The 9,561-nt window shown below is 35.9% G+C and overlaps 1 protein-coding gene across 1 annotated transcript; it reads left to right on the forward strand.

Annotated features, from left to right (window-relative positions):
* The first annotated feature begins 805 nt into the window (after positions 1-805).
* Positions 806-7,141, forward strand: hoxc10a (homeobox C10a). The gene is made up of 2 exons (XM_084099837.1): positions 806-3,715; positions 5,832-7,141. Exons 1-2 carry the CDS (start codon positions 2,971-2,973, stop codon positions 6,104-6,106), a joined length of 1,020 nt encoding a protein of 339 aa, XP_083955963.1. The 5' UTR covers positions 806-2,970; the 3' UTR covers positions 6,107-7,141.
* Positions 7,142-9,561: the final 2,420 nt, after the last annotated feature.

Here is a 9,561-nt window from a genome sequence, read left to right on the forward strand (position 1 = left end):
TTTAAAACGTTACATGCATCAACCATAAATTTCCATAGACTTCTGCGGCTGGACGCCTGTTTGGTGAAGGGAAACGGTTAAAAAGCGGGTCTCTTTAAATTGGAAATATGTTTTATGAGTGGTTTTAGATCCCAAACAAGCACGGAATATCCTACTCTGTTTTTACTCGTTTCAAGGCCAACAGAATTACGTAGAGGCCTACGTGGTGAAACTGGATGTGTTGTTTCATTTTCCAAAGTCGTTTTGACGACTATTCTTTTTTGTGCCGTTTTAGCTCAATTTACAGCACAGTGCATGTAATGACCCTTAAAAAATGATCAGAAATCAATACCTGCTCAAAAACATTGATCTATTCAAATATTAAAAAATGATTATTTTTATATATGGAGTGGGTGTGAAAAAACTATTCCTAATTTTTTTTTTCTTTCACATACACTTTTTTTTGTTTTCTGCAATTAACGTGAATGTTGTGCAATTCAATATTCTGTGTGATATAGCCCCGAAAGAAAAGGGGATTAGCTTTTGCTGTTTAACAGTAACAGCTGCATGTGTCGACATTTAATAGTAGCCTATCACAAACGTCAATAGAAGAAAAGGGAATGTTTGAGAATACTATTAAAAAGCCTCAAAGCCTTCCATGTGTTCTTTTCGGCATTCACACGGACAAAAGAGAAACAGATCATTCAAATAGCACATAGACCAGTTCGGTTTCATTTTTATTTTTTGTCATTTTGATTCGTTGTTGTCGTTTTTAATCCTATGAAATAAGCTGTTCTGAAATAAGGGACAAAAAACATTTGATCACGCTCTTTACTTACATTGAGACAATGGCTTTACATATTTAAGTCGACAGTAAGTAAATACAGTTTAATGGTACATTTGTTCAATAACTTTTTTTTAAGAAAGTACTCTCGCTGCAACACTAAAAATACATTACATTTAAATAATATACATCTGTCCATAATCCATAATGTACAGGCATTTTAAATGTTTTCATTTGACTCTCTTTTGTTGTTTTTAGACATAATACTCATCGAAACATAATATTATATTGAACAATATTTACTACAATTTAAATGTGTAAATGTAGGCAACTTCTGGAATACGTTTTCATTGTCATGACATCTGGAATCAGAAAGTCACTGCGCGAGTGGGTGCAGCATGACCTGTAATTCATTAAGACACATTTTTATTTATTTCAGTTTCCTATATTCAACATTGACTTGCAATTCCGATATACTTGCAATTATACCTGATATGCAATTATACAATACAAATTATATAAGTTGTAGACAATTACACACAATCTCAGATTTATAGGATAGGCTATATAGCCTATACTTTGATAAATGCATATTTTCAAACACAGGTTATTAATCCCTTTGAATAATGTACATTTCATTTAGAAAAGTGTGTTAACATATGCATTTACATACGTAAAATATAATGTAAAACATAATATTGGTGTACATAAAAGACCAGATCATGCAACGCATTGAATAAACTCTATACGTTTATATTGTCATGAGAAAGTGTTTTTGTTTGTCTTAAAAGGCTGAGTGACAAGTGAACAGACCAATCACAACAACGCCCGATGTCTTTAGCTGGGTCTGACCTCGTTGAGAAATGCATTGGCCAGCAAACATAGAAAATATCATTCAAGTCCAAGGGTTAATACAAATGTTTAAAATTATATAAATTGTAGTAAGCAACACTAAAAATGACTCAGAGTAGCCTACATAAGATATGTAATTTTTACGTGTTTTTCCATAGTGTTTTCCCCCCCATTCCTCTAGCTGACTCGATGTAGTTTGGTAAAACGGCAAAATAATTACCTTGTCGAACACGAAGTGTGTCATTGTACCTTTTCCCTAATTTGAAATGTGTGCTAAAATCGGAAAACATATTTATGTAGTGTGTGTATATTACAAGGAATCAGAGGAAATATGGTTGGACCCAGAAACACAAATTAGCCGTTTGACGAAAGACTTAGGGGAAAATGTACCAAATAAAACCATGTTTATAAGGCTATTAGCCTATATAATTAAGTGACTGTGAGAGAAAAAATCAACACACTTACTAAAACTCACACAGCTAACGCTAACATAAAGGTAGGCTAAATAAACAGGCTGAGATACACAATTCAGAGCATGTTATTCACTTTTAATTATTTTAAATTGATTTTTGATTTTCTAAATTAATCCTTGGCTCCTCGTGTTTTATATTAGGCCTACAAAAAGTAAATTACACAGAAAAATATAATGGCGAAAACATAAGCAGTCATCTTTCCAAAAAAACAAAAAAACAAAAAAAACTAAAACTAAAATATAACAAAATATTTAATTTAATGAATATATAATTGATCCCCCTGGTGGAATTTGTAAAAGAGCGAAAATAACAAGGAATGGATTAAGTAGTGTGTGTCGAGATAGACAAGAACATTGACAGAACGTGTCAACAGCGTCCTTATTCTATAAAATTGCATGTCCATTTTGAAAACAGAGCCTACATGTGCAGACTTGTAAAAGTGTGTGGTATTAACCATCCTCTTATATTGACTAATCTTGTGAAATTTGCCATTGATTTCCATGAAGTGTTTAGTTTACTTGCCTCTCTCTATTTTTCTTTTGCAGACGCATAAGCCACGTAACTGTATATCTGAAGACGATTGTTCTTTGTTCTGTTGTTGGTTTCCTTGTCCGTGAAAATCGGCTAGATGGCGCCATTGCTCCATGCTGTACCACGTATTTTCAACAACTTGACCCCAGTGACGTCAAGACGGTCTGGCGCATCAAGGCCACTTTCAAAACCCTATTGGTCTGAAAATCACATGACAAAGCGCCTTGAATCCATAATTATGTTGCTGATATTTTTCGCCCCCCCAAAAGATGTCAGCGTCCTACTGTCCTTATCCTCTTCGGCATAAAGGAGATTGTTTTGAATCAAAAGAAAAACGAGCCAAGTTGCAAAATGTCATGCCCGAACAACGTGGCAGCCAACAACACATTCCTGATGGACTCGCTGGTGGGAGGAACATCTCCGTTCAGAGGTGAGAGCTATTCAACTAACTCTGGAATGTATATGCAACCGTCTGCAGAATATGGTTGCTCCATGATGGGTAGTTTTGGTATTGTTGGTACCCCTCTCTCCAAACGGGATGACTTGCAGCAGAGTGGGATGCATCTCAGCAGTTACCAGCACTCACATTACCTGTCGCAGCGGGACGCTTGGATCGCAGGCTCTAAAACTTACAGAGGCTCACAACCTGTTGCCCAGCCTTTGCATCCATGTTCCTTTCCAGCCAGCAATGTGAAAGAGGAAGCGATTCCTTGTCTTTACCAGCCTGATATCGACAGCGCCAAGGAGTCCGCTGAGAAATCCACCTACATCCGTCTGGGAGACAATAACAGCCACCCGAATCAAAGCGCCGTCTCCACCCCCGATTATTTCCGACGGAGCCAGGTGTACGCCAGTGAAAGGGGCCACCATGGAAGAGATGAGTTCGCCTCGGACTTTAACCCAATTCCCAGAATATCCACGCCTGTTGAGGCACTAGCAGCAGATGCATATGTCAAAAGCAGCAAGGCAAGGCAGGACCCAGAAGACAAGGGAGGGAGTACGCAGGAAGACGACATGGATCAGAGACAGGCTAGAAAAGAGGAGAGTGTCGCAAAAATAGACAGTTGTTCTGATGATTCCGAAAGCGAATTGAAAGGTGATAACTAATTCCCCTCTCTCGCTCTCGCTCTCTCTCTCTCTCTCTCTTATGCGTCTCTATAGCACGCATTGTGTTTATCGTGCAATTTATACGCGAAAATTAGTTTTTACGTGCATAGGATACGCATGGGTAGGTTTAGGGTAGGTTTAGTAGTGGTGTGGGGTGCGTGTGTATTATACGTTTGGTTAGGATTAGTGGTGTGGTGCCGTGTGTATTGCACGCAATAAAGTGCATATCAAATGCACGCGAAAACTGCGTATCATGCACGTAAAAACTCATTTACGCGTATAAATTACACAATAAACACAATGCGTGCTATAGAGACGCATTTTCATGAGATCAGGCTGCTCTACCACACAAACACAGACACACACACACACAATAACATCGCGCTTCATTCTATGTACAACATGTAAACTGACAACCAAGTTGCACGTCAAAATTGCAGACCTTTTTGTTGCACAGACGACTGTTCAGGCCCTTTCTTACAGGCCCAGATTGGATCTTCGTTTGTTAAACAGTATCATGTGTGCTTAAAAATGAAACGGCATTTAACACCGTTAAAAAAAAAAAAAAAAAAAAAAAAAATGGGTCTTGGCATTGATATAAACTGGATCACTTAACACGCGGTGTTAAAGTGCGCTCTACAATAGCCTACCTCCATCCAAGCACAGCATAACAAAACAAAACAGTTCACACTAATCAGCTAAATTTCATTAAATTAGATTTTTTATTACACTACATCCAGTTGGTTGTAGTTCTGCCCGCAATGGTGTGGACTAGAGTGAAAAAGTGAAAATGACGTTTTCCCCGCATGCCACAATATATATATTTAAGTATTTTCTGTTATTGTTTTTATATTTATATATATATATATATATACACAGGTTTAAATGAAGAATCATAAATGACTACATAATTTCTTGATGATATTGGTAAAATTTGTATAAAATTTTGTTTGCATTTAACGAAAAAACAATAGCCGTTTAAGTAAATAATGTCTATTTAAAATATTTTAAACGTTTAATTATTTGGACATGTTTAGCGCTTATTTTATAATGTTGTTTTTGTATTTTGTCGTAATAAAATGTCAGTAAACTTCTTCATTAAAATCTTATTAATGAAATTTGAAATCATTGTGTGGTCCTTAAATAATTCAATCAATGTGGTTAAATAAAGGTGTAACTGACAAGATACGACAAATAAATAAATAAATAAATATATATATATATATATATATATATATATATATATATATATATATATATATATATATATATATATATATATATTAGTAGCTAATATTATTTTTTATATTATTTTATCTTCATTTATTTTACTAAGCTCTGCATCGCTCTCAACTAGCCTGTATATATAGGCTATAATTATTATTTTCTTTTCTTGTTTGATTAATCTCCGTTATTAAAATGTTTGGTAAGTAGGCTAGTCTATGAAATTTCCTGAAATCTGCAGTAATAACACACTTATTCACACTTCCATCTGATCTTTTTTTTTCAAGTCTAGGCTAATTTGTTTAGTTAATCTAACGAGATAATTCAGCCAAAAAAGGAAAATAAATATTATTTATGTTAAATAAATAATAAGTTATGTTACTTTATATTATTTGCAAAGTATTGTATGTTTATCATTGTTTTTGTCTTGGTGGATGACGTTTCGATTTAAAATAATTGCAGGCCGATGACCGACTGAAATCACACCAATGAACTTGTGAAATTGGACGGAAATGTAGTCCGTCCAAGCAAGTATACACATAGGCTATAGATAATAATTTAAAATGCATAAAAGAAAATGTCAGATATATGTTAAATTGAGGAACACGGCATCACTGCGTAAGAAAAAGGCCAGTTTAGATTAAACCATTAGATCATAGACCTTTAGTACAAAACATTGAGCATAACTTTTATTCTGAAGAACAAAGAATATAAATATGAATATTTTGTGGGAAAAAAAAAAAAAAAAAAAAAAAAAAAAAAATCAAACTAAACTAAATAACACATTCAAACGAGGACCTGCAGCGCCTCATGCAGTTCTGTTATCTTGCAGTCATACTCCGGCATACCTATTTCTCTCTCTCTCTTGTTTACTTGTGCAGATGAGGCTAAATTGGAAAAAACAACGGGGAACTGGCTAAAAGCGAAAAGTGGACGCAAGAAGAGATGTCCTTACACAAAGTATCAGACACTTGAGCTGGAGAAGGAGTTCTTGTTCAACATGTACTTGACTCGAGAGCGCCGTCTGGAGATCAGCAAGAGTATCAACCTCACAGACAGACAGGTCAAGATCTGGTTCCAAAACAGAAGGATGAAGCTAAAGAAGCTCAACAGAGAAAGTCGCGTCCGAGAGCTAACAGGCTATAGCTTCAACTGAGGGCTTAAGAAACAGACAGAAGAAGAAATCATAAAAATGCATATTCTCTCGCGTTCCCCACGTTCAGACCCTCTCTATTTTTAATCTCTTTTTTCCCCTCTCTCATTTATCCCTTTTCATTCACAGACTCTCATACACACATACAAATATAAAATAGCAAAGGCCCATGACTTTCATTTCAAAGGAACTGGATCATCCTGCAAACAATATTACATTTAGATTACAATTACACCCGAGTCTAATTTATCATTGTGGAACAGAACTGAATAATTGTAAATATGACAGTAGCGGAAGAAAAGGATCATTGGTGCAAATATTCGTGGCAGATTTGTAATTTTGAAAACCCTTAACACAGAATATAAAAGCGAGATTTCTATTTGGATGTCTTAGCTTAATTTGTTTGCTGTCAGTGCGCGTGTCGTAGGCTATACATCGCGCACTCTGTATTTTGCATGCTTTGTTATTGACGTGTATTTGTCAATTTGATGTTTAACTCGAGAGGCTGAAAAATAAAACAGGGGGTGGGAAAATATTATGTCCTGGTATGTCCTTCCCCTTGCATATTTTCTCCTGTATTCTGATGACAGAAATCTTGGGTGAAGATAGGGAAGAGAGGCAAAAAGAGAAAGTGCATAGCACTTTCAGTATGAGTGGAAGACTCATAACGTTGATTTAAATATTATCCAGGTGACCACAGTAAGTCAAGGTCATAAAATTGTAATGTCATGACGGTCCTGGAAAGCGCTGGGGGTGGATTTTATGATCTGCAAATATAATGTGCTGCTGCAGTAAAGATGCATTAAAAGGTGAGTGGAGGAGGGCTAATTCACATACTCGGGACTGCAATGTGCTGGCCTCACTGACGCGCTCTGCGGGCTGCCTGGCTGTTTTGGAACCAGGAACCTTTCATTATGGAGTTATGGAACGCTATGATACGATGGACTGAACACGGAAGAATGAGAGAACTACAGCAGCGGTGAATGAATGAGTGGATCCTAGAGCGATGCTAATCAGACCGTGTGCAGAACGTTCAAGGTAGGATAACGTTTTCCTTGTTTTTCCCCCTATTGAGCTGAGGGAGGCTTTTCTGGATACTCTCACGCGCTGGCATGGATAACAGCTTTGTTATAAGCGCATTTCTTGACAAGTGGACTTTGCTCTCTGTGCTTCTGACAGTTGTTGTTAAGAGAGTGCTGTTGTGGAAAATGTGCCCCATGCAACTTCCAAGCACAATTTCAAGTTGTGGAGATCTACTTATACTAACATTATGTGTAATAAATTAATTTCAACTATTTGCAGTCCCTCTGAAGGACAATCTTTTTACAACAAATTTATTTTTATTATAAGGATTTGTTTACAGGTGCGTTTGGGTCTGAAAAAAAAGCAACAGGAAACTCTTTTGACAGTCTCATTCTTTTTGAACATCTGTACTTATTGCATGCTAGTAATTTGTCAATGGGTTAGACATTTCTTTTTAGCAATAGCAATAGGCCTGCTGGTTTATAGAAATGTCAATTGGTGTTCATTTTGGTGTTAATTCTCAAATCTACCCAAAAGCCATGGCCTCTCGGGCATATGCTTTAGAAACACAACAGACGAGGTTTGATTAAATTAGCGCTCGAGGTTCTGAGGAATGGAATAAAACCCTTACTTATCTGTGCAGAGCTTGTTGTTTGTCTCCTCCTGTGGATAACGCCGTTACGCGCGGCTGGTGCGTGGTCTAGGTAGTTTCATGTTGTTGGGATTGGCTTCCTGGCTCGACAACAAGAAACTGCCTTGATTACGTCAGTTCGTCTTCATCAAGGGCGACAATTGCCGTTAAATTACACCCTGTGCAATGAAGTTTCCGCAAATGGCATTGTAAATGAACTGAACGATTATAGCCACAGCGGGCTCTTTTTCTCTTTTGCTCGCCTTTGTGTGTCGGGCTGTAAAAGAGAATTTAGTCTCTCAGAGGGAGAAAGGACCGTTAACATTATGGGGCAAACTTAGACTGTTCCTTATTATGGCTTATTCTTTTATTCCAATATATGTCCCAACGTGTTTTCGACACTTTTTAACAGTAGAAATGTTAGTGGCTGATGTGCTAGCAAAGAAATTACAGACAGAAACAGAGAAATTGTGGACTGGCGGACAGAAAAAGTGCAGATTATTTTTTCCAGCTATTAATTATAAATTTATCAGCTATGAATTTCTTTCCATGTAGTTAATTGTAATTGTGTTTGTGTATGTATGAGACTAATTATTACCTTTATAAATTTGATCCACTTTTTCTGCTTTGATTTTGTACTCTCAGAAACGTGACCCAACAATTACAAAATCTCTTTTGAAATAGTGCCACATTACTTTACACCCACATGTGGCCCAACCCAACCCAACCACACCATTTTTAAGCTATAAACAGCTTGGCTCAAATAGCAAAATTGCATTTGTAAAATAACGTTTAAACACTTGCTATAACAGACATAACAGTAACATGAGCAGTAGCAGTGTCAGTAGTAACAGCACATGCTAAACGTTAAAAAGCGTTGCCACAGCAGAATTACTGTGGCTAGTATCCAAGGCAAACAATGTCTGACCTGTAACTTCCTTGCACTATAAACAGTGAACCTGTGTGGTTCCTTCACGGATATTCTTCAACCATATCAGACTTTTTTTTTTAAATCGTTTGTATATATATATATATATATATATATATATATATATATATATATATATATATATATATATGCGCTATGTTAAAAGTGGCTAAAACACGTTGGGATATATATATATATATATATATATATATATATATATATATATATATATATATATATATATATGTATATATGTTCCAACGTATATATATATATATATATATATGCTAGGCCTACACGCACACACAGCTTGTCGCAGCTTGTCTGAAATTTATACTCATCCTCTTAATTCTAATTCTGCAGTTATTTCTACATTTACATTTATTAATTAGTAAAACATTTTAGTATACGATGCTTTAGTAGCAACAGAAATGCAGAGAAAGAGAACAAGATTTTTAGGCAGTTAATGTGCATTTTGATTAATGTCTGGAAGATGGAAGAAACTGTTTTTTGAAACTTGAATATTTCTAAAAAATAATAAATAAATGTATCATATTTTTTTTAATCAGTCAACATTTGTGGGTTACTCCAAATCAGAAATCGGGAAATCTCAGTATTTGTGCTGTGACTTTATTTACACTGTACAGTAAGGACACAATGCCTCCTAAAACCATATAAATAATATGTGTAAATACTAGGCTAAATGAGTTAATGTAATGTTTTTGGGAAAGTTGTTAGTTGTAAAGGGCCTCATCAGCGACTCTTCCTTTTTCCTGGGAGAGTAGCCTATAGTCTTTGTATTTCACCAGATATGCTTGTTTTCTTAACCCCATCCCCTCCCTTCAGCTGTTTTGCGACGGGAGGAGACAGTCTGGA

Source organism: Abramis brama (genome assembly GCF_963993115.1).
Source record: "Abramis brama genome assembly, chromosome: 22".
Lineage (NCBI taxonomy): Eukaryota > Metazoa > Chordata > Actinopteri > Cypriniformes > Leuciscidae > Abramis > Abramis brama.